Raw genomic sequence first — 25067 nt, forward strand, 5'->3', positions numbered from 1 at the left:
ATTTCTTGTGTTCAGGAGCTTTGGAGGGACTAGAGCTTCACCCCTCCCTGAAGGTGTGTTTGCTTTGGATCAGGGACAGGCCTGTTTGCGGACAGAGCATCCGGAGACCTTTTGCTGGGTCTGTGATATAGTGGCTTTGTCGCTCTCCTAGACAACAATGTATATGGCATGCCTGGCCGGTGGCATCAGGGAATGTATCTCCTGCCACTTCTTCCTGGAGACCTCCAATCCTGAACCCCTGGCTGACCTCCTTCACTTTCACCTTTCAGCCTCATACTCCTGTGCCGCCTCAGCACACTCTCCTGTTCTAAAAAAAAAAGCATTCAGGCAGTCACTAAATAGCAGTATTGATGCCCCATCCCCACATGCCCTGGAATGATAATGCATCACCCGCGGTGCGTATCCAGACGGAGCCAGATTACGCTCAGGTGGTTAAAAGTCCAGGTCTAATTAGAGTTCCAGGGAATCAAGCCATTGTATTATTAATGATTCTCCAGCAATGTTCTGATTAAAACAGTAATTTTAATAAGCACAGCTCGATGCTAAGTGTTCACTGAGCACCTAATTACATCAGTTATAACTCCAAAATTATTTAAAATTCTGCTTTTTTTCACCAGACCTGGCATGCACCAAATAAAATAGAGACTCAGACAACTCAGTGATTATTTGCTCCAATTAATTTCCTAAGCACCTGTTTAAAAAAAAGAAAAAATATATATATATATCTTTGTCTCTCTTCTATCTCCCCCAAGTTCCTCCCACTACTGTGACCCCCAGAAGCTCGATGACATTGGTTACATTTGAGGCAGCCATATAGGGAGGTCAGGAATAGAAAGCTGTGAGGAAGGTAGATTTGCACAGTCCCCACACTAACCTCCAGGTGAGGGGAGGCTGCAAAGTGCTAATCCCCATTGACTGCCCAGGCAGGACAAGACCCTGGGGTGGGGGAGGCAGAAGCACCTAGAGAGGGCTACTAACCCAGAGCCAGTTCCTGACTGCAGCCTTATCTTCAGCAGACCAGCTTCAGCTGTCACGTTTAACCATCACACTTGCATCTCCTGGAAGAGGGTGGCCAGTGGGTCAAGGGGCTTCCCTGTGTGGCTGTTCTCAAATTCTTCTGGCCACTTTTGTTGCAAAAGAGACTGCCTGACCTAGTCACTGCCTGGAAGGACACCAGGATTTCAGGAAAAATGGTCTGCTGAACCATCTGAGGGGTGGTGTCCGCAGTTTTCTTTTTTTAAACAATTTTATCAGTAAGTTATCCATCTGTACCCAATAAGCCTGATAGTGAACAATGCGGTGCTGAAACTGTCACTTTTTGTGACCCTCATGACAATATGCTAGTGAGGAACAGTAGTCCTTAACATCATCGCGCCCAACCCACGTGCTGGGAGATACCATCACAAGGCAGCTTTCTGCTGTCTCCCACTGTCTCTTCAAGATGTTTATCATGAGTAAAGTTTTGCCTGGATCTCGGGCAGGTGGCATAGCTTCTCTGCATACTTGTAGATAATGAAAGCCCTTTTGTCACTCCAGTCTCAAACACAGCCTCAAATCGGAATGATAATGTCCAGTTCCAGACCAGACTTAAACTGTGGACTAACGTGCAGATTATTTTCCTCCCCTTGCCTAAGCCTGCTGCACGGTCTCCAGTTACTTCTCTCTCTCTCTTTCCCGTTTGCTTTCCCTTAAGTGGATCCACTTTGTAGAAAGGAGAGGGGTCAGAGGGGTTCTTTCTCACATGAACTGGAACTGGCAGCAGATAGCCTCTGTTCTCAGGCCTGGTGGATATTTCTGACTCTTACAGGGCTGGGTTCTTCCTGGGCCTTCAAAACTACCCCCTCCTGAACCATTCCATGGCTGCAGCTCTCATCAAGTGGGTGGTGCTTTCTCTTGACCGGACACTGTCCTCTCGGCTCTGATTTTCCGGTTCTCGCCATACAGATGTTCACAGTGGGGTCTCAGCACCACCTCCAGGGGGTCTTTTGGACGAATTGTAAAATGCTCCAGGCCAGCCCTCCCTCCTAAGGTGTTCACGTCTGCTGCAAGGGAAGTACTTGCCCATCCTTAGCCTGCCACCGATGTGGGGGTGGGGTGGGAGCAGTGACCTCCCAAGTTGCTGCTTTGCTCTGCCTCCTGCGGGCTCACCAGCCTACCTTCTGGGTTTCCTCCTGCATCTTCCTATCCACTTCCAGGTGGTCCTGTTGAAGGGTGGTTAGGTTTCAGCCTTCCAAGGGCTCCCTCCAAAAAACTCACACAATCTCTTCTTTTTTATTCCTTCAACCTTTTTTTATTTGAGACAGAGTCTTGCTCTGTCACCCAGGCTGGAGTGCAGTAGTGTGATCCCAGCTCACTGCAACCTCCACCTCCCAGGTTCAAGCTATTATCCTGCCTCAGCCTCCTGAGTAGCTGAGACCACAGGTGCACACCACCATACCCGGCTAATTTTTGTATTTTTGTAGAAACAGGGTTTCACCATATTGGCCAGGCTGGTCTCGAACTCCTGACCTCAAATGATCCTGCCCAGCTCAGCCTCCCAAAGTTCTGAGATTACAGGCATGAGCCACTGCGCCTGGCCCCTTTCATCCATTTTGCTGCATTCATCTGGGTCAGGGACCCAGGGTCAGAGGTGGAAGAATCATGAACTTGGATCTTGAGAATCTACTCTGAAAAACTGTATGGCAGTCTCCCACTTTACCTTAGAACACAGCATTATTATATCATGGTGTCTTCATGGATGCCTTAATTTTAACATCCAGTAATATTTAACAAATGTGAAAACTGAGGCTCAGAGAGGTTAAGGGACTTGCCTGGTACAGTTGAGTATGTGGTGAGGCTGAGCCATGTTCTTCTGACCTTAACAGCTATGTCCTTTCCATGACACCAAAAGCCTCTGCTGTGTTATAAACATTGACTATTAAAAAATTTTAAAAGCCCTCAAGTCACCTAATGGATCCTCGCAGAATACCAGGGGGCCTCAACCACACCTAGAGAACCTTAGCATAGTGCATTTGATTAAGGAGCTTAAAATAAAACCTGGATCATTGGGCAAGTATAATTAGCTTCTCAGCAGGTATTTATAGACCTATTTTGTACAAGAAACTGAAGTGGAAGCATACAGAGATATCTCATAAGAAGAAATAAAAAGCAGAGCCCTATAAGTAATCTAAAAAGATACCTACCTAAGAAGAGTATAAAAAGTGCATTAGAGTCATGCCAATTGGGCAGGTAGTCAGATTCTCAGTTCAGAGAGAGAAGTAACAAAGGTTGATCAAGGAAGGCTTCCGGGAGGAGGGAGGGCCCAGGGGTTTGCACATGAGCAGGAGAAGGGAGCACATTTGGATTAGTGGGAATGTATGAGCAGAGGCATGGAGGCAGGACTGCACAAAGCGTGAGGGAAGGCCAGGCTGGCAGTTGACATTGACCAAAGGGGTTGAGTGGAAACGTCAGCCTGGGTGAGGAGCAGAATTTAGAAGGCTGAAATGTCACACTGAGGTGTTTGGGCTATAAACTTCATGAGATAGGCAGAGTTTTCTTGTTGTTTTTGGATTTTATTTTCATTGTTGTGTTTCTTTAGCTGAAATTATCAGTACAAAACACTGCTCTTGAAAGCCTTCCCTGATTTGTACTTCCCTTTCGCTCCAATAGCTTTTACCATGTCTCAATCATATTGCCAATATTTCATTATAGTTTGGGAGGTTTGTCTGTCTTCCTGACAACACTATGAGTACTTTGGGATCAAGGTCATATCTGTTCATTCTGTGAACTTAATGTCTACACAGACTACATTTTAGGTGTTTAATACATATTTATTAATAATAAGTATCAGCTATCAGCAAGGCACAGGACTCAGCATTTTCTAACCCATGCCATCCTTCATGTCTCGGAGGCAGTATGGTGTCAAAGTAGAGAACATGGGCTCTGTAGCCAGCCTGCCTGAGTGTGAGTCCCAGCTGTACAACTTACTGAACACATGACTTTAAACAACTTCACTGAGACTATCTGTGCCTCAGTTTCTTCTTTAGCTGCAGACAAGTTTTATATAACTTATATATATAGCTAGTCCGGTGGATGGATGGATGGATGGATGAACTCATAGTGCATAGACTAGTGATTGAGTAAATGAATGAATAAACAAGCAAATGCACAAAGTATATGTGCCAGATGTATTTCAACCACATTCAGGTCTACTTGGTGATAAATCAGATATATCAGAATGCAAATTCACAAGACCATGCCAATCAACCCACACTGACTAACCCCTGGGTACAAAGCACTGAGGCCATGTGGCCATTGCTGCCTCCATGGAATGGTCTTGGTCCAATTGACCAGGCTATAAAGCTTCCCAGAGCGACACAGAGGCATGGAATCCAGCAAAGCCTAGGAGCTTTCCTGCCTCTCATATCACCACCTTGCCAGGGTTGAATGCATGAATGGCAGGAAAGAATAAATGAGCTCTATACAGAACGGAAATTAAAATGTTCCAATGTAAGTATAGGAGACTTAGGCAGAGATTTAACACATATTCTTATCCTCCATCTCCCTCCCCGTCCCTCTATCCCTCCTTCCCTCTCTCACTCTCTCTCTCTTTCACACACATACACACACACTCATCTACTCACTCACTGCATCCTAGGAAGCTGTGATGGACAAGACAATTCTCTATAGTTCTACCCAAGGGAACCAGTCACTCAGCATACCAAGAAAAGTCAGAGAGAATACTATTACGGGGTCTGATGTGTCAGGGAGGACAAGATGCCCAAGTTTCGGATGGTTAGAAAGGAAAGCTGAGAGACAGTGGAGAAGATGCATTCCATGGTCTTCTCATTCTCATTCTCATTCCATGAATGAGGTTTGCTGAAAACCAAAATTCTGTTTTACAGCATGAGGTTCCAGTGGCTTCTTACCTACTCAGAGTCATACAACAGTTCAGGCAGAGAGGTAGAGGCTGGTCTCAGTTCCAGCGCCTATGGATAATGCTGAGCTAGCTCCCTGCTTCCTTGTGTACACAACTGTTGACCTGGTGCAGTGAAGAAGGCCTTGAGCAGTCAGGCTTCGCCAAATCTGGTTCTATGTCATACCATTTGATGACACTGTCCTCCCTATGTAAAGATGACCTGGGAACATCAACGTGGGGTTCCTTCATAACTGGGGAAACAGATTCTAAGGGAAGTGTCAAGGATGGAAGATTAGAAAATAAGGAGTCCCTAAGAACCCACATGTATTATCAATAACCACAAATGCCAACAGCAGAGCAGGAAGTGTTGCTGGGGACCAAGAGGCAAAAACTGGAGCTCTGTTGGGAGGCAGTGCCAGGGACTTTGCCAAAGGGAGCTAATTTTTATGATCTCTTTCAGGAGCAGTGATGTCCTAAAGGCCCCACTTTCCCTATTATAAAAGGATTCTCCCAAACATAAATTCTGAATCCTCATCTCAGACGACTCTAAAGGTGGCTTCGACCTTCTATTCAACAACAGCAAAGATGCTCTTACCCCAGCTGTCTGACCAGCTTCTTGGGCTCCTTCCCCTGATGATTTCCACTCCAAACCTCACCTTCTATGCTTAAAAAGGCCATAGGTACTTTAGATTTTAAAATGCATTTGGGGCTGGGCACAGTGGCTCACACCTGTAACTCCAACACTTTGAGAGGCTCTGGCGAGCAGATCTCTTGAGCCCAGGGGTTCAAGACCAGCCTGAGCCACATGGCAAGACCCCATCTCTATAAAAAATTTAAACAATTAGCCAGGCGTGGTGGCACATGACATGCCTCTAGTCTCAGCTACTCAGGAGGCTGAGGTGGGAGGACTGCATGAACCTGGGAGCCTGAGGCTGCAGTGAGCCAAGATCATACCACTGCACTCCAGACTGGGCAAAAGAGCAAAACCGCGTCTCAAAAAAAAAAAAAAAAAAAAAAAGAGAGAGAGAGAGAGAGCATTTGGGATTAACTGGAGTTCCAAACCCCTTCTTTCATGCTCTCTTAGAGACTGGAAGGCAGGGGAAGTAGAAATCAAATGGGCAAAGCCCTGAGGTGGGGGCCTGTTAGGCAGATGCCCGGTTCTTGGATGAAGTCAAGCTCTGTGGTAAGGCTAGACTTGGGCTCTGTGTGTCCAGGGGCCTCACTGGAACAATGTCTGGGCAAACAACCATTGTGGAATGAATGGGTAAGGGGCATCCCTGCCTTGTCACCCCACCCCATGCCATCATCACCTTTCCCCCTCCTGGGGTAGGGCAGTCAATGTGGGCCCTATAAGGAGCTTTGAAGGACCTGGCTAATCCCGGGCATCTGGTCCCCAGATGAGAGGTCTGTTTTAGTTATTTCTTAGGCCCCAGTTCCCAAATCCTCCTCATCTCCCATTTCCTATCCCAGCTGCTTTTTCTAACTGAATAAGTCCACTGTTGTCATGGAGACAACATAGTATCAGCATCTCTGTTTTTTTGTAGGTCCTTCCAAAAGCCAGAACTTCCTAGAAAGTGTTCTACTTCTACCTCCCTAGTATTTCTGGCATGGAGTCTTCTCTGATAAAATATGGTGTGGTGTTTAGAATATCTGCCTTGCCGATAAGATTTTCTACCCTCTTTGTAGTTTTACCTTGCCCAAGTTTTACCTTTATCCTTAGCAAGCTAAGCGTAATTTGACTTCTTTCAGCCAAGGATCCTGAGTTTCAGCACACTTCCAACATTGAGATTATTTAATAAAGACGGCAGTTCCAGGGGCTGGATGGCTCTTCATGCAAAGGGCAGACATAATTCTCCCCATGTCATAGATAAGCAGTCTCAGCTCAAAGAGGCTTGGTGGCTTGTGTAAGGTCACCCATCATAGAAGCACAAAGCCAGGGCCCTCTGCAGCTTTTCCATGCAAACACTGCCACCTTCAGTGGGGTCTGCATCTAGAGACTAAGCATGGTAACTACCACTATTGAGCACCAGCTGTGTGCAAGTCTGTATGTACAGACATCATGTAAGCCTCAGAACAACCTTGTGAAATTGATATCAATGTTGTCACCATTTTACAGAGAAGGAAACTAAAGCTCAAGAAAGTCCAACATCTTACTTAGTGTCATGCGGCTGATAAGCATAGAAGCTGGATTTGAAACTGCGGGATGTCCCTTTCAAAGTGCAAAACCAGCACAAAACATGGCCTCTACCTGAAAACAGGTTTCAGAAACAGTCACTGCCCCAGCACTCATCCAAGGGTTTAATTCCACTGTATGGGGCCAGAAGTTTCTTTTCATATTGTTCTCTCCCCTTTGACTCCTGCAGGACCTCTACTGAGTTTTTATGAATGAGGAGAAAAAAAATGTCATTGAAAAGTTCAACCAACTTTGGACTCCTCTCTCTGAGTGATAGATAGGTTTAATTACTCCGAATTACTCAACCACTCTACTCTTCTCCCCCAAGTCATTAAAAATAGATTTTCTCTTTGAACTGCACTCCGCCCTCAGGTCTCCAGATAGTCAGGAGTTCTTAGGAGACAGCCCCAGGGTCAGCTTCTGGTCAGAAGGTTGTGTGTTGCTTTAGTTGCAATCACAGTCTCCGGAAACTCCAGCTGGTTTTCTGGGGTTCTTGTGCCTCATTTTTCTTAATGATGTTGATCATGTGACTTTCACAGCCCAGAGGACAGGCAGGAGGCAAGGTTGGTATTTACTTTATAAGAATTTAAGGGGATCTGGATGCATGACTATTGATTTTTAAAGAAATGGATCTAACACTGAGAACAAACAATAATGAGTTCTTCACATTAATTACTGTGAAGCTGATTCATAGGAAAAACCGAAGCTGAAAGTGTGGGCTCGGAGGTGTTCTGCTTCCTGATGAGCCCCAGAGAATGGTGGGACAGGTATTGTCTTTATTTCAAAATAAGGAAATGAGGGCTTGAAGCATAACCGGAGTGCTCATGGCCACACAGCTGATCACTGGCAAGACCGGGAGAGAAAACTCTCCTGTGGCCACTACCCAAGCTGTGCTAACAGAGGGCTCGGTGACATTTTGTAGGAGCCTCAGATGGAAAATGTGGAGCCTGCTCACAGCCTCTTCCCTTATTGTTCTGGTCCTAGTAGGCTTAAAAAAAGAAGTCCAGCTGGGTGTAATGACTCACGCCTGTAATTCCAACATTTTAAGAGGAAGAGGCAGGAGAGCCCTTGAGTCCAGGAGTTTGTGATTAGCCTGGGAAACACAGGGAGACTCTGTCTCTCCAAAAAAAAAAAAAAAAAAAATTAATTAGCCACGTATGGTGGCACACACCTGTAGTCCCAGCTACTCAGGAGGGCTGAGGCAAGAGAATCCGTTGAGCCGGGGAGGTAGAAACTGCAGTGAACTGTGATTGCACCACTGTACTCCCGCCTGGGTGACAGAACAAGACTTTTTCACTTAAAAAAAAAAAAAAATCCAGTAGGGAATCTTTCACCCTCCCCAATCTATGTCCCTCTTCGCCTTCTGGTGTCACCTCTCCTGCTGTCTGGCTCCTGATTCACCCAGCTGAATCATTGTTAGAAAACAGAGGGGAGTAAAATGAGCTAGGAGACTTGCAGCGGTCAGGCGGGTGAACATAATTGCAGCGTCCAGCAGCTTGCCTAGGAAGCAGAAAGATGTTCTTTCTAGGAAGAAGGATGGCCCCAGCGGCTGCTTTCGGGGCAGCTCCAGGAGAATGGGCCTTCCCTCTGTAGTCTTTGCCTCTGTCTGTCTGGACCCCGCTGCATCGGTGTGGGAATTAGACAAGTTTAGACTCCAATTTTGTTTATGTTACCCTACAAAGTATATGACCTTACGTGCGTTACTTGAGACTCAGTTTTCTGATAGATAAAATGGGACTAAGAATACCTCCCTGGAAAGGTTGGTGTAAGGATTAAATGAGGTAATCTGTGTGACATGCCTGGCATGCAGTAAATACTGGATACATGCAGCTGTTGTTATTATTGTTCCTGCTGCTTCAATCCATTCAACAAGCTCGGTCCACTGCCCAGCTCAGGGCAAGGTGGGGCCAGCCAGGAGCCTGCCAGCTGTCAGGAGACCTCAGTGCCCATCACTTCCCCCAGAACCTTAGGCAGCAGATCCAAAAGGACATGATTTCCTTGCTGCCCCGCTCACCTGCTTCTAGCAGGGGAGATTGAGATTAAGGTGTTGCTTCAGGCATCCAGTAGACATCAGCTGTTTCCTGCTGAAGGATAGAAAGAGGTGTGGGAATTTTTCACTGGAGACTTGCTGAGCCAAAGGGGATGGAGGAAGAGGCATGTCAGGAGGGAGGGGGCCTGGATTTTCCCCAGAGGGTCTACCTTGGCCTCTATGCCTGAGAGAATCAGGTCAGGGGCAGGGGCAGGGTTAGACCTCCCCAAACATTGGCCCACATTTCTCTCCCTGTGAGGACTCTGAATGAGTGTCAAGGGAAGGATAGCACACTAGGCTTCCAGGCAGAAAACCCACAGAAAATCAACATCTCCATGTTAATTGCACCCATTTACAGAAGGGCTTACAAGATTTGGTGCAAGCCTGTGAAGAAGAAAAACTCCACCCACCCATTTATTCCATCAGTTAACAGCTACTGGGTACTAGGAGCTGTGGGGTGAAGAGAAGCAGAAGCCTCACCTGCCCTCAGGTTCCTTCAAGCCTCCTGATCCCCGCTCTGCTCTTGCCTCGGATCTCACAGTGGACTCCTGGGCCACCTTCTCCCTCCTCATCCCTCAGAAAGAGCCCTTGCAGTATATCTGAGAAGAGCAAGCGGTCGGTCCCATCATGGGCCATGGAGGGTTCTCCTCCACTAGGCCACTTTGCCACTCACTGCAAGTGAGGACTTAAGTGCCCTTCAGGGGCCTTAATTTCCCGGTGGATCCAGTGGAAATCATAACACATAAAAATACCTGTCCTCTCTTCCTCTCTGGGGAGTTGCGCAGAGCAAATGAGATAATGTGTGTGAAAGCATTTCAAAAATGCCAAAACCCTCTGCCAGGATTGCTGCGACTGCGTTATTGATCTCTGTCCATACAGCAGCCCCAGCGAGGGTCTCTCTTCAATCCACCATCAGCTATGTGTGTAAATAAGTGTCAGATCTTTTCTTGAAAACAGGTTTGGATTGGGGAAAAGAGAAGAAAGTGGCTCTGAGACCCTACAAACCTGAAGGGGTGAAGGAGTGGGCCTGCAGGGAGGGACCACCAAGAGGAGGTACAAAGGAAAGGAGAGAGGCCCAGGGAGCCAGCTCCATCAGCTTCAGCTGCTATGTGCTCTGCCCTGAGCCCTGGGGACCAGGAGGCTGTTGATGAGACCAACTGGTGCTCCATTTGGGCATCTGTGCCACCTCCCACCCCTGCCACCTGGCTCCCAGCCACTGAGAAGGCCTCTGTTTCTTCCCTTGTGTCAGGAGCAGGGGACACGTGTGAGGACAGGTGTACCATCTGGCAGGGGCGAAAGCAGATTCCAGGGAAGAAGGGGATTAAATTCTCAATCTCGGAGGGGCCCACCAGCCTGGGGAACAATTTTCCCTTGTTCCTTTCATCCCTCTGTGTCTCTCTTGCATGATTGCAAAGGAATCCTGCAGGTCGCTTGAACACTGAGTGCTCTTGCCGAGCCCCCTGAGGCGAGCTGCCACTCTCTGTCCTCTGAGCCATGACGGTCCTGGTTCTACTTCTATTGTGGCATCTGTCCCACCATATTGAGATTATCTGTTTCCTTGGTTTTGTTCTCTACTGAACCATGGTCTCCAAGAGGGGAGAGAATGTAGCCCTGATGCCTAACAGAGGGTTGAGCACAATGTAAGTGCTCAGTAGATGTTTAAGGACTAAATGGGCCTCTGGCATGATCCACTGTCAGAATCATATGAGGTTTTTTGCTTTCACCTCAGGTGTTTCTCCATAAGAGCCATATAAGTGCTCAGAACCATGTGGGTCCTTCCAGGTGTCCATAGAGGGTGGCAGAGGTGCAGCGTTGATTCTCTGTTCCCGAGCTCACTTGGCAAAGGGCGCTTGTTCTTATGCCTACCATTGGGAAACTCCTCTGTGGAAAGGGTGATGTGTTGTCTTGCTCCTGATGGGAGTAACTGCCCAGGGGCTCTGTCCAGGATGACTCACTCTCAGGGCCTCTGAGGCCTTCCTGGCCTTACCTTGGATGGTCCAAACACTACACGTCTGCCATGCTTTTCGAGGCCTTCAGGAAAAAGCCTGGGTCCAGCGGCTTCTCTCAGTGTCTTGTCCCCACTGCCTCTAATTATCTGATAATGTGTCTGGCTGTACTAGGCCTGACACTCTGTGGGCTACTCGTGTGCTGAATTAAGGAAGTTGGTCGGGGAAAGAAAACTGCCCCACACTCTGCACCCCCTGCCAAGTCCTTCCCACATGTATCTTCAGCCCCGCTGAATCAGGCCAAGGAAGGCACCAGAGACGCGGGGCCCCGGGACCAGGAGAGCCAAGAACACATTTCTTAAGTAAATGACTTAATAGAACAGTTATATTCATCAAAGGCATAATTACAAGCCATAAGATCAGGCAGAAAAGAATGTCCAGCATGAGGGTGGAATCCGGTTTGAAGCAGTACAGCGGGTCCCGGGGAGAAGGCCACAGGGGGACAGGAGAAGGGCACCCTCCCGTTGTATAATTATATCGTCACACTCATCCACCAGCCCAGCCACCCCCAGATCCCAGCACTCAGAGTGGAGGGGGTCAGGGAGCCTCAGGCATAATTAAAATGCAATAATAATAAACAAATGCTAATTAAAGTGTCATAGAGTGTCCCATTAAACTCTGAGTCAGCCCCGACAGAGGACGCTCGACATGGTGGACACTCTCCAGGAGAAAGCTCCCTTTCTTTCTTGAGCTTCTGAAGACATCTCCCTCCCCACCCCACCCAGCCCTAGAGCAAGTGCCGGACGCCACTGGGGTGCACAGTGAAGTGGCTCCTGACTGCAGAGGTTTGAACTTGGTCCTTTATGGACTTCATAGTCGCAGAGTGATTAGAACCAATTTCTCACTGGGCATAAAGTAGTCCCCAGAGTACTGCTGCCTTCCCCTACACCCCTAAAATCCCTCTAATTCCTCCCATAGCCCCAAGGAAGAGTGATATTCTGTTTCTTCCTGGCCCCAGGACCTAACATGTAAAAAGACCCACTCGGGGAGCTGGAGTCATGTATATCAGTGGTTGACCTGTGTAAGAATTGGCTGGAGAGTTGTTAAGACCCATTTCCTGGGCCCCTTCCCCAGTGTTTCTGATTTAGTGGACCCTGGATTTTCATGTTCAGTAATGTCATAGGTGACACCAATGGTGCTGGTTTGAGAACCATACACTGAGGGCCATTGCTCCTTGAGAGCCCCAGGCCTGCCTCATGGAGGACGTTGTTTTGGCCAAGGCTAGAAGGCTTGGAGGCATTACATATTCCAGCTCTGTGTTCTTTGCAGTTCTTCCCATGGTCACCCAGACCCACATATCCAGACCTGAACCATCCCTCCCTTGCCCTCACCAAAGGTGTCTGAAGGTGTTTTCCAATGTCTGCTTATTTGGTTCTTTCCACCTGGAATGCTCTTCATCTGGCTAAATATTCTTCACTTTTTAAGGCCCAGACACAAACTGTGTATACTCCATTTAGGGCAGCACTGTCAGATAGAAATAAAGTTCTAACCACAGGCATGAACTACATGTGTAATGTTAACTTTTCTAGCAGCCACATTTCAAAAAGGAAGAAGAACAGGTGAAATTATTAAGACATTTAACTCAAGATAGGCAAAATATCTAACACGTCAATAAAAAATTATTGATGTAATTTTTTCCCTTCTTTCTTTTCCTCAGTAAATCTTCCAAATCCAGTGTGTATTGTAGACTTACAGCACATCTTAATTTGTCCTAGCTACATTTCAAACTCAAGAGCCACATGAAGCTAGTGGCTATTGTATTGGGCAGCACAGATGCCGGCAGTGTTTTCTCCTTGCTCTGAATTCCCTCAGCCCTCTTTGAATACTTCTCTTAGAACATGTATCGCTTTCTTCTTTTTATTGCTTGCCTGTTTGCAACTTGAAGGTGCTAGTTGTGTTTTAATGCTGTTGTTGTTTTTATTCTGAAGTGCCTAGCACTGGCCTGGATAGAGGACATGATCAATGCATATTGGCTGACAAATGAATATAGAAGCACATGAATATAAGAGACAGAGAAGGCTCCTGGGAACATCTGACTTTGAAGGTCTCCTCCCGGTCACTGTGACATTTCTTTCCTCTGGTTTGTGTGTGGCTATTACATCTTAGAGGAGAGAGTAATTCAAGTTTTAGACCAACCCCCCACCCCCGCCAACTAAGTTTCCTGTTTCACTTTGCTCTTCAACTCAGTGCATTAAAAAAAAAAAAAAAAAAAAAATCACCAGGAGGGCCCAGGAAACAGGAAAAATAGTTGTGCTATTGGTTTCATGTTTGGAGAAGAACAGGGTTTCACTATCTCCGTGGCACTTGGCGTGAAAGTGGGCTTTGTTGCTGGAGACACTGCTCCCATTCAGGGCCCCTTTTCCCAGCTGCTGAGGGCTGGGCTGTGTTTTGACAGACGGGCCGAATGCAATGCAGACAGTTGTTTTAATTTGCAGCCAGATGCAGACATCACTCACAAGGAGCCCGAAACCCAAGAAAAGGACGCTAGGCACTGGACCGCCTCTCTCAGGCCTCAGAGAGTGGTTTGGAGGGGGCCAGCGGAAGCCTCCCAGGCACCCTGGGTCTCTGATATCCAAGAGGGCTGATAGTCACCAGGCTCAGGAGAGGCACATTAGAAGGTCTCCTGCAGATACCTGTCTGAAAGGTGTTTCTTGTAGGCATTGTGGGCCATGAGGCAGGGTTCAAGGGTTGTTCTTTAAGGCGGTGTGAAATCAATTGGTGGTGGTGGTAGCTGCATGTTATCTTTTAACTGTAAGATTGTACAGGACAAAAATCATCAACAGTCTCAAGGAGGAGTTAGGGAAACTGTGGGAAATAGAAAGCTGGAATGTCAGAATTGTCAGGGACCAATGTAGCCTTCCTCTGAGGGCAGAAATCCTTTCTTCCAGCCTTTGGGATGAATGTCATGTTGACTGCTTATGCATCCCTGTGACAGGCATTCCTTTGGAAAGCCAGGCGGTTGCATGATGTTGAGCTTTTCTGAGCTTTTCACCCATGAGTCCTACTGCAGCCATACTGCTCCCCTTCGAACACTGGAAAACAGCCTACATGACTACCTTGAGACTCTTCAATGGACTAAATAAACATCCCAGGTTCATCGGCTCTACCTCAGACACCACTTCTCTGTCCCACCCCATCCTGGTCACCCTCCGGGAAGGATCTCTGGTTGAGCCCCTCCTAGGGCAGATTGTGGAGACCTGAACTCCGTACTCCCCAGTGTGGGGTGGCTTCTCTCGACCCTGATGCTGTGTGTGTATTTATGCAGCCCATGGTCAAATTAGCTTCTTTCATTATCACATCACCCTGTCAGGTCATATCAGATAGTTGAGTTGACTTTGAGTCAACTCAAACCCTCAGGTCTATTACACTTGAACTATTTCAAATCAGCTATCCTCCATCTTACACTTAGAGTACCAGGTTTTTTTTAAAGCTGAAGTGCAAGATTTTATACTCATCTCCCTGCATTTCATGTTTTTATTATTAAAGGGAGGTTAGAGATGTTTAAAGCTGATCATGTCACTGACTTACAGAAAAGCCTCGTAGTATGGAATGTTAAGCGTGATGATGTAGGAAGGATGGGTGGGGACACCCAAGAGAGGAAAGGCAGGCTCATCTCTCTCCCCTCCCACCCACTCTACATCCTACACTTAAGTTTATACTGAACTTGTCCGTGATTGCTTTTGCTCATCACAATCCTTCAGCTTGGCATGTCTTTCCAGGTCTCTGCATCTGACTCCCCCTTACCCTTCAAGGCACCCCTACCCCACTGGTCACCTCTTCTCTAAGTTCCCCAAACCTTCAGCACTCACAGCAATCCCACACAACAAAAACTCAGCACAATGTAGAGCAAGTCTCGGTTTGTAATTAACAACTCCCACTGGACTGTAGGGTTCTGGGAGGGCAGAATCTGTGTGCTGTTCGCTATCGTTTCTCTATTGCTTAGCACCAGAGCTCCACAGCGTTGACATCTGATAAACATTTGCTGAGTGAATAGTGTTAGGATCTGTCCTGAACCTCTCAGGAGGATGACGTGAAGTTGTCTCCATCATATCCTTTGTCTCCCTGCCAGAGGCAGAACACTGTGCTGCTGGACCACAGGTTATGTTTTTACTTTTTACACATCTGGTAGGTGGGGGACCTCTATGCCCTAACAAATAAGAACCCATTCCCAGCCCAGCAAATGTTTTTGCAGCCCAGCAGCCTCCTGCCCCAGCCAGCAACAGATACCTAGGACATATCAACTGGAACACTTCAGTCCTCTGACCCCCCTTGCCTGGTCTTTATTGTCACCCCTGCTGTGCAGGTGGGGGTGAGTAATATCCAGACAGGCCCAGCTCAAGTCCCTGCAGGGTCCCAGCAGAAGACCAGGAGGAGTGTACACGGGCTGTACTCTCTGCGGGGGTAGGATCTTGATCTGCAAATTCCCACTTTCCAGGCAAGACAGAATCAGGCAGCTCTTTTCTGTGGATGTTCCCATTTAGCCAGACTTTTCAAAGGATAGGAGATTTACTAGAGAAACTGAATGCAGACATCAGAGAATGGGATAATTGGATCCAGGTGGTATATTTGGTTGGCTGTAAAGAGTCTGTGCCATACTATGAATATTATTTGATGGGAAAAGTTTCTCCTTTCCCTTTTTGAATGTTTTCTGTGTAGGCAGGATGTCTCAGCCCAAGCCCAGCTGAAAGCTCTTCAGAGATGAGTTTGTGCCACTCAATAGCCTTTCAACAGAGTTAACCATTTTGAGTACTTGCCGCTGGCTTGCCCAGCTCTCGGGAGGATGCTAGTGGCAGGCAGAAATAGATGGAGCCTTTGCTGCTACCTCTAGCGAAGACAAGAAGTCTTAGGCCTGCAACTCAGAGATACTTTCAGCTTAGACCACCTGCCTTATGCAGGTAAAGAGATTGGGGACATTGAGGCCATGGCCTGCTGCCCAGTGTTACCTCTTTAGGGGAGTTGACAGTGCAAGTGTGAATAGACGCAGGACTCTGTGACACACACCTGCTAGTCGTCACAGCCTAACCTCACCATGCCCTCTTTCCTCTCTCTGCCAGGTCACCAGGGTCCCCGTGGAGTCATGTGAGCAGTATACGACTTGTGGGGAGTGCCTGAGCTCTGGGGACCCTCACTGTGGCTGGTGTGCCCTGCACAACATGTAAGTTTGGGGTATCCTGGAAAAGGGTTTGGCATGCGGAAGACCTGGGCTTTCCTGGAATGATGGGATAATGACAGCATTTTGCAGAGAGAGGAATTGTCCTCTTCAGAGCAGTGATTCTAATCGTGGCTTCAGTGTTGAGAACAGGAAGAGGCAAAGAGGCCATGGGTGGGCCTTCTTTCTAAGTGCAGAGCCTTTGCCTCTCTTCTTTCATTTTACTTCCAAATTCAGCCCTTCAGCTGCTCCGAAGCGAGCTGCTTATATCCTTGTGTCTTTGAAAGAACTCACAAGGGAAACTGTAGTCTTTAGGTTTCCCCAAAACCTCCACAGTGTAGCCTGAAATAGGTGCCCCTCTGTGCCAAGAGTGTGCAGATGGTGGTGCACTGGCATTGGGAAGCTTAGACTCCAGCTAGCTGCTGTGTGACCCTGGATGGGTCCTCTGACAACTCCAGGCCTCTGTTTCTCCATTGCTGTTTAGGAAAAATGCCTGTTTCACAGGTGAATTGTGAAGACTAAATGAAGTAATAAATGCTTTGGTAATAAGGAAGCCCAGAAGAGGCTACACAAATCAGAATAATTATCATGGACCCTGTACCCTTGGGAGGACCCTTCTGGCCTCATTATTTCATGATTCCAAGAAGTTTGCATCTCACTTCAACTGGCTTCATCATCTGCCATTGAATACGAACTGAATATAAATGCTAAATCACACTTAAACTTTCTAATTTGAAGAGCCCCAGGGGAAGAGAAAGGGTGAAAACCCCGAAAGACAGGAGCTGGCTAGGAATTCTGTTGCCCAATGGAGTTGGAAACTCCAGGGCTCTGTGCCAGCCAGCAAAGCATCTCCATGAAATGAGCTGGGTTTGGGGTGGAGGCGGAGGCAGAGGGCCAGAGTTCGGGGTCCTGCACAATAGCTCTTGGCTTCCAGCCTCTGCAGCAGGTGTTGGGAGGGCTCTGGAGGGAGGGAGGGAGGCTGGCGCCTCACAGATGCAAAATCTGGACTGGATTTGAGCCCATGAATACTGGGTTCCCTGCTTGGGATTAGGAGGTAAGAGATTCCTCACAAAGTTTTGCAGAAATGCTCTTAGCAGACCTGGATGGTGTGCCTCCATTTAGGTCGGACAAGTGGTAGATGCTCATGTTGTGCCCCAGGAATGGCAAAAGCAGGTAAATTTTGGTTCCCTGCAGTGAGGCTGACCCACCAACCAGCAGGCAGGGTCTTTCCTCGAAAGAATTTCTTTCTCCAAAGAACCTGACAGCCTTCTGCCAGCTCTGTGCGAAGGGCCCTGGGCGGCCTGCCCTGTAGCTCTGCAGTGGTCATGTCTGGTGGTACCTCCTACTCCCCATGCCTCCCCCACTCTGTCCTCCCAGCTTCAGTGCCTGTGGCACTTCTCCCATGTCGAACACACCAAAATGATAGATCAGGGATTATCATTTATTCAACAGCAAGGACGTCTGCTTTCCCCGACTTGAACAAGTGCTTATAGATCTATCAACAATGCCTGGGCCTCCCCAGTGCCACAAACCACCCCGTCTTCCTCGTGGTGCAGGTCAGCTGTGACTGCTGGAATGAGCCACATCAGGATAGTCCCAGGTTTCCTCTGTTCCCTCAACTCCTTAACTCTTCAGAGAGTCCTCGCTACCTACCAGGGCACTCGTCTCCTGGCTACTCTGCCCCAAGAGCTCATGGAGAACAAGATTTTTGCTGTTTATACCCAGAGGTTTCTTTGCATCTGGTCATTCTCTTCTCCACCAGACCCTCCTGCAGCGCTCTCCCGCCTGCAAGCAGCAGCCTGGTATCGGGCATGAGGAGATGGGGGAAGCTGCAGCTCCTGGGTCCCCACGGAGGCCTCTTTAACGGAGGCCAAGGGCTGAGGAGCCTCTGAGGGAGTGGGGGGATTTGAAGCCTTCCTGTCTCTTCTGTGTGCCTTGCTCTTGCAAGTGTGTTATTGTCTCCAAGGCTATTTATCTCTGTTAGGGCTGTTGCCATAAATAGTATGATAAAAAAGAGCCATTTCAGTGAGTCAATGAGATAAAGGCTCCAGTCAAGAGCTCACTTTAGAGCTATCTTAAGGATTCACTTAAACCTCAATAATTCTTTTCTTTGACAGCATTCATATTTAGATCCATTATGTGCCTGAAAAGGAAGAGGGGAGGAGTTTGGGGGGAGTTAGGGTGCTTGATTGTGGAATCGCTAGTGTCCCTATGGCTATTTGATTTGGATACCCTGGCACCAGCCATGGAGCGGGTTTCCATGTGGCAAGACAGGCAGCAACCTGAAGCTCCCGAGTGCTGGTGTCACCTGCCCACCTGCCACTGTGGGCAGGAGAAGCCTAGAGCCCGAGATGAAGTTGTTGGGAGAAACAGCCAAACAAGTTTTCTGACAGGCAGCCCTGGCTGCAGCGCCTTGTCTGTCTCTCTGTCTCAAGGCATTATTTCGTGACACAAATATTTATTTAAAATATACCATGTGACAGGTAGAATATCCCAATGAATAAAACATGGCCACTGCCTTCAAATAGCCATTAATCCACCCACAAGATCATCTGCACACTGTCCCACACTGCCAAGACCCTCTCCTATTTTCCTAAAAATTTCTCTGGAGGAGAATGAGAATATGAATCATTATCAGCATCATTAATATTAATAATATAAGGGCTAACACTGTCATGGCACCTACTATGTGCCAGGTCATTTTCTAAGCACTAACTGCCTACACCAACCCTGTGAAATAGGTATTATCATCATCCTCATCCTTTTTTTTTTATTTGAGATAAGGTCTCACTGTGTCACCCAGGTGAGAGTGCAGTGGTGCAATCACAGCTCACTACAGCCTCAACCTCCTGTGCTCAAGCAACCTTCCCATCTCAGCCTCTTGAGTAGCTGAGACTACAGGCCTGTGCCACCACACCCAGCTAATTTTTTTTTTTTTAGAATGAGGTTCCACTATGTTGCCCAGGCTCAAGCAATCCTCCTCACTTTAACCTCCCAAAGTGCTGGGATTACACATGTGAGCCACAGTGCCTGGCCAATCCTTATTTTTTTTACAGTTGAGGAAACTGAGGCAGAGAGAGATTAAGTAGCTTGTCCAAGGGGTCACAGCTAGTAGGTAACAGGTCTGGGGTTGGAACCCGGGCTCTTTGGCCCCAAAGTTCATTTGCTTTTCCATGGCTGTACTGCTTTTCAGGTCCTGCAGGCTGCCCTCACTCTTTGGTCTCAGCATCCCACAGTGCTGTAAAGAGTCATTCTAGGGCCGGCTGCAGTGGCTCACACCTGTAATCTCAGCACTTTGGGAGGCCGAGGAGGGTGGATCACAAGGTCAGGAGTTCGAGATCATCCTGGCCAAGATGGTGAAACCCCGTCTCTACTAAAAATACAAAAATTAGCTGGGCATGGTGACATGCGCCTGTAATTCCAAGTACTAGGGACACTGAGGCAGGAGAATTGCCTGAACCTGGGAGGCGGAGGTTGCAGTTAGCTGAGATCCTGCCACTGCACTCCAGCCTGGGCAACAGAGCAAGACTCTGTCTCAAAAAAAAAAAAAAAAATCATTCTGAGACAGGAAAACAAGGTCTGGAGGCAGGGAACGTAAGGCTGATTCACACTTCAGCTCTGACGCAAAATATCCTCTCCATAGACGTACACTGGCTGTAAATGACTTTGTAACTTTCCTTCATCCTTTTCATTTACATAAGACATACTCCAAGTAGAGGGTATTTAAACTCCCCAAAACTCTGTAACAGGGCCTTTGAGCCCCTATGCTCAGGCCCACTCCCACACCGTGGAGTGGACTTTCATTTTCAATAAATCCCTTCATTCCTTTCTTGCTTTGTTTGTGTGTTTCGTCCAATTCTTTGTTCAAGGTGTCAAGAACCTGAACACCCTCCACTGTTAACAATTGTTTACGTCAAAACTGCATCTCTTATGTTGGGGATTAATCCTCTTCCCTCTCGGTCTGTCGGTCTGCAACAGAGACTGTCTGGGAGTCACCAAAGCCCTCTGGACTACAGTAAAAGTCTTCTTGAGAAGATAGTACACAGGCCTCAGGGCAGCAAACCCCCATCCTGCCCAGGGGACAATGGAGCCAAACAGATGGGTCCCAGAGGCCTGACCTCTTGTGAATCTGTGTTTATGGCAGGTGCTCCCGCAGGGACAAATGCCAACAGGCCTGGGAACCCAATCGATTTGCTGCCAGCATCAGCCAGTGTGTGAGCCTCGCAGTGCATCCCAGCAGCATCTCAGTATCTGAGCACAGTCGGTTGGTAAGTAACTCATCCAGGGGCATGGGGAGAGGGAGCACAGTGCATGCACCTGTGTGGGTGTGCTCCATTCACGCTTGCACAAGTATCTGTAAATTGATCAGACTTTAAATCCAGTAAGGAGACTTTATGTTTATAGCAAATGTATGGCAATGCCTATTGTAAAGGACATAGTCATTCTCCAGTTTCCCTGCAAATTCATTACCCATTGATCTATTTGGTAAATCTAGATTTTGCATTTAGTAACAACCGTCTGCAACATAATGCAATCCAATACCAAATAACGCATTCTTTAGTATCTGCTGTATTTACAATTCTCCACTTGCTGCACTCTTAAAGAAATCTGCAAGTTGTGTGTGTGTGTGTGTGAGAGAGAGAGAGAGAGAGACACAAAGAGAGAGGAAAGAATAAGAGCAAGAAAGTGACTGCCTCAATTCGAAGTCAGTGTATGCTTAAAGAGAATATTAAAGAGAATAAAATAGCCCTTAACTATCTGTCAAGGTACAACCCAAAATATTTGATGTCCTCAGGCCCTGCATTATTATTTCATTCTGAAGGTTTTATGAGCATTCACAAATGTTAATTAGTTAATGAACCTTCCAAGATTTCAGTTCATTCATCCCCACCAGGAGCTTTTGGCTCCAAGGGAGCTGAGGAAACAAACAGGGGAGTTTGTACCTAAGTCTCTTGGCCCCATGGAAACGAAACTGGGGCAGAGATTCAGCAGCAGACAAATGTATGGAAAGGCTAGGTGAGGCCCACTGAGACTGAGAAACCCACTGCAAATAAACAGCACTGGGTGTTGATAGGAAGACAGAGGGAAACCTACAGGCTGGGTGCAGTGGCTCACACCTATAATCCTAGCGCTTTGGGAGGCTGAGGTGGGAGGGTTGCTTGAGCCCAGGAGCTCAAGACCAGCCTGGAGAACATAGTGAGACCCTGTCCTTACTAACAGTTAAAAAAATAAAACAAAGGGAAACCTACCTACGCCATCATGGTCCTCAACTTGGAGGCCACCGAGATGTCATCACCATGAACCCTGTGGGCACACCTCATGGGCAAAAGAAGCCAGTCACCTTTCTTACCTACTCAGATACCACTTAGATGCTGTATTGTGGTAATTTGAGTACAAACTCATTTAAAAGTGCAATGGATTTAGAGCAGCATTTTGCCATTGAATATTTTCTCATCAGCAGATTCCTCAGAGAGTCTGTGATAATTTTTACTATTAAAAGGAGGATCTTCAAATTCATAAAAGCTGAAAACCACTGGCCTAGATGATTGGAACCCATAGGTAATAGCAGATGTCAAGCAGTTGGTGGCCACTTCTCTGATCCCCTGAGCTCGTTATGAACCTACTGGTCCATTCCAAGGGAGCTGCTAGAGAACAGAGAGCCCACATGGAACAGAGAAGCAGAAACTCTAGGGAACCCGCAACCTTTAGAAGCAGCCTCTTAATGAATGACAGCCAGGGTGAGGAGCTAGCTATCTTCCGCCAACCTAGTGAGCTCCTGGTAAACCTCCAGGTTGGTGATATTTACTCCCATGAGCCATGCACCGCTAAGGCCTTGTTTGTGAAGGGCTTGGTTCATGACTTGCTTTCAAGTTTGCATGGTGCCTTGCAATTAGTTTTCATGTCAAAATGAACAGAGGCTTAGATGGATTTTGGTACCTTTCCCTCTAGCACCCCCACCCGTAGGGCTTTCTGATGCTAGAGAAGATGGAAAAATTAATTAATTAATAATATTATTAATAAAGACCATTGACCCTGCACACATTGAATAATTAAGGACTGTAACTTCAGTGTTCAAAGCTGGAAGACCACCTAGACCAACATCCTTCTTTTATAGATGAGGTCAGGGGAGATCAGTGAGCAAAGTGGGTCATAGCAGGGCTGGGCCTGGAGCCCAGGTCTCCTGAGGTCTGTCTTTGGCATCATCTCTTTGCTCCTCCCACAGCTCAGCCTGGTAGTGAGTGATGCTCCTGATCTATCTGCGGGTATCGCTTGTGCCTTTGGGAACCTGACAGAGGTGGAGGGGCAGGTGTCAGGGAGCCAGGTCATCTGCATCTCACCTGGGCCCAAGGATGTCCCTGTCATCCCGCTGGATCAAGGTAAGAAGTATCTGCCATGAGAGCCACAAATGAGGGGCTTCTCTATACTGAGGAAGCTGGGGTCACAAGAACCAGGCACACAGTCTTCTTATACAAGATACTAATATTGGCTTAGACAACTTGTTTAAGTTTGAAAGCAAACTGTCATGCCCCAAAGTGAATTTCAGGAAGGAAAACCCTTGCTCTGCTTTAAGTTAAGGCTACACAGAACACAGCATCTTTCCAGATAGCCCGTCCTTCCCAGGAATGGAGTGGCTTCCCTCAGTAGTTTTTTTAGTGGATCTCTCCACAGAACTGGGGGCTCAGACCTAATATTTCTGAAATCCTTTCAGTAATGGAACATGGCTGACCAACGTAAGGGGCTCCATGGAATTCTTCTTCTTCCTCCCTGCAGGCAAAGGAAGTCTGGGTCTGAGGGGTGGGCTGGTATTTACCCAAAGAGAGTCCCTTGGGAGGAGAAGAGACGATTCAGGCAGGTTCCACATAGTATCTGCATCCTAAGAGAGCCCTGTGGTGGCTTCATGGCTTACATTTTATTTTTGTGGCTGTCCACTGGGTCCCCACGTTGTTACCCAACCCCGTCCTTTTTTGTTTGTTTTTCCAGACTGGTTTGGGCTGGAGCTACAGCTGAGGTCCAAGGAGACAGGGAAGATATTTGTCAGCACCGAGTTCAAGTTTTACAACTGCAGTGCCCACCAACTGTAAGTCCTTATTAGAAAGGGTCTTGCTTTGGGTCTGGATGTGGGTCTGGGGTTTCTCCCCCTTGATGCTAAGCTCCTTTAGGACAGGAACCATGTTGTAGTCACCTCACAGTTTCCCCATGGGGCCTGACACTTTGTTTGGACAGAATACTATACATAAATATTACCATATTAAAACAAATGGTATTTACTCTCTATAGTCTCTGAATCCTTGGACGCCACCCCAACACAACTAACCCCCAACTCTCAGGCCATGATAGTAAAAAGAGAGTCATAGAACAGGAACCGTAAAAAAAATTCTTCATTTTCCATCAGTTGGTGGTGACTTTGAAGGTAGAGGCTGACAGTGAGTAGAGTCACCCACAACCTGATGAAGAGGGATTCTGAGATAGGGACTCGGCTATGCACACAGTCATCCACAGAGGAGGAGCAGGGAAGGGGGAAAGTAGCCTCTCTCAGCACATGATAAAAAGACCTCGATGGGGAGGTAGAGCGGAGGCCTTCACTCCATCATTTTTTAAATACATCCTTCAAAATTTTTCAGAGGAAGGGAAACCAGACAGGCCAAACCACAGCCTTCAGTGTGGCTTGACATTAGTTCTACTGACCTCACCAGCCATTCCAGCAGCTGAATGTCTGCCAATTGGTGCCCACACGCTATAAGACTCCACAACTGTGTGAGAAGCTGGGAACATTTCACAAGGAAAAAGCAGAAATGGAGGGAGTGAAACCCCTATTTAGTTTCTGCTGATCCTCTCTGGTAGAGAAACTGAGACCCTTTCCACAGAATCTGGGAACTCATACACCATTTGGTTTAGAAAGAAGGAAGCACAGGCCTCTGTAATAGAGCCACATAAGGGTCATAGGACCAAAAACCCTGGACATTTAGCAAGGGGAAAGGTCAATGAACAGCTCCATATCAGAGGAGGCAGTGATTCGCAATGTTTACGGACTCATCTTTCCTATTGCCCAGGGCAGGAACCACTTGGGATCCACATCATAGTCAGGACTTCAGGGGTATCCAGTCTGTAGGGTCCAAGCTATGGGCATGATGGACTCAGCAATCAAGGGAGAGTCTGTTTGCTCTAAACCCTAAAGGAATCTTTAGTCATTAGAAGAGGCAAATAAGCTAGTCCTCCTTATTCTCCATTTTTCTGAATTTGATTTTCATAATTAGAATAATCTTCTGGAGTTCTTTGGTCTCTACATTAGTCAAGGAAGGAGCCCCATTGGGACAAATAAATAGATGTACTGAGAAAGACAGAACAAGTTATTAAAAAGGCCTGGCAGGAACCAGGGAGGCCAGAAAGGGACTGAAGCTGAAATAGACAAAGTTGCCCTCTAACCACTGCATTTGAATCCCAGCAAACCCTGCTTTGGGAATGGCAAGCATCTTGGCAACAGAACCTCTTACCTCCTTCTCAAACTCCAACATGGTGGTGATGGAATCTATTATTTGTGAGAGCAATCTTATCTCCATGGCAACCCAGTATGATGTCACCACTTTCAAATATGTATTGCTATGGCAACACAGATGCTGTCACAGGCAGCAAGTTTTAACAGAAAAAAAAAAAAGCAGGTCTCCTTGACAGCAAAGATTCCATTTTAATGCCAAACACTGTCTCTCTTGCCCTTCTTTACTGGAATTCAGTTAAAATTCATGGAATCAAGTATAGTCCCCTCCTTTCAATAATTTACTTTAATAAAAGTAAACTGAGACCCACAGAAAGATTAG

At 47.2% G+C, this 25067-nt stretch overlaps 1 protein-coding gene across 2 annotated transcripts in view; it reads left to right on the top strand.

Moving 5' to 3' along the window:
• The window catches only part of PLXNA2 (plexin A2), a 218933-nt gene that overhangs the window by 126045 nt on the left and 67821 nt on the right, over positions 1-25067 (top strand). Inside the window, exons 4-8 of one of the 2 annotated variants that reach the window (XM_025353791.1) lie at positions 16160-16260; positions 20399-20522; positions 22478-22631; positions 23104-23123; positions 23253-23332. In XM_025353791.1, the coding sequence (XP_025209576.1) occupies positions 16160-16260; positions 20399-20522; positions 22478-22631; positions 23104-23123; positions 23253-23332 (479 nt within the window). Of the gene's footprint in view, positions 1-16159; positions 16261-20398; positions 20523-22477; positions 22632-23103; positions 23124-23235; positions 23333-25067 lie in introns of both variants that reach the window. The other variant, XM_025353797.1, reaches the window with a different exon arrangement.

Source organism: Theropithecus gelada, chromosome 1, assembly GCF_003255815.1.
Source record: "Theropithecus gelada isolate Dixy chromosome 1, Tgel_1.0, whole genome shotgun sequence".
Lineage (NCBI taxonomy): Eukaryota > Metazoa > Chordata > Mammalia > Primates > Cercopithecidae > Theropithecus > Theropithecus gelada.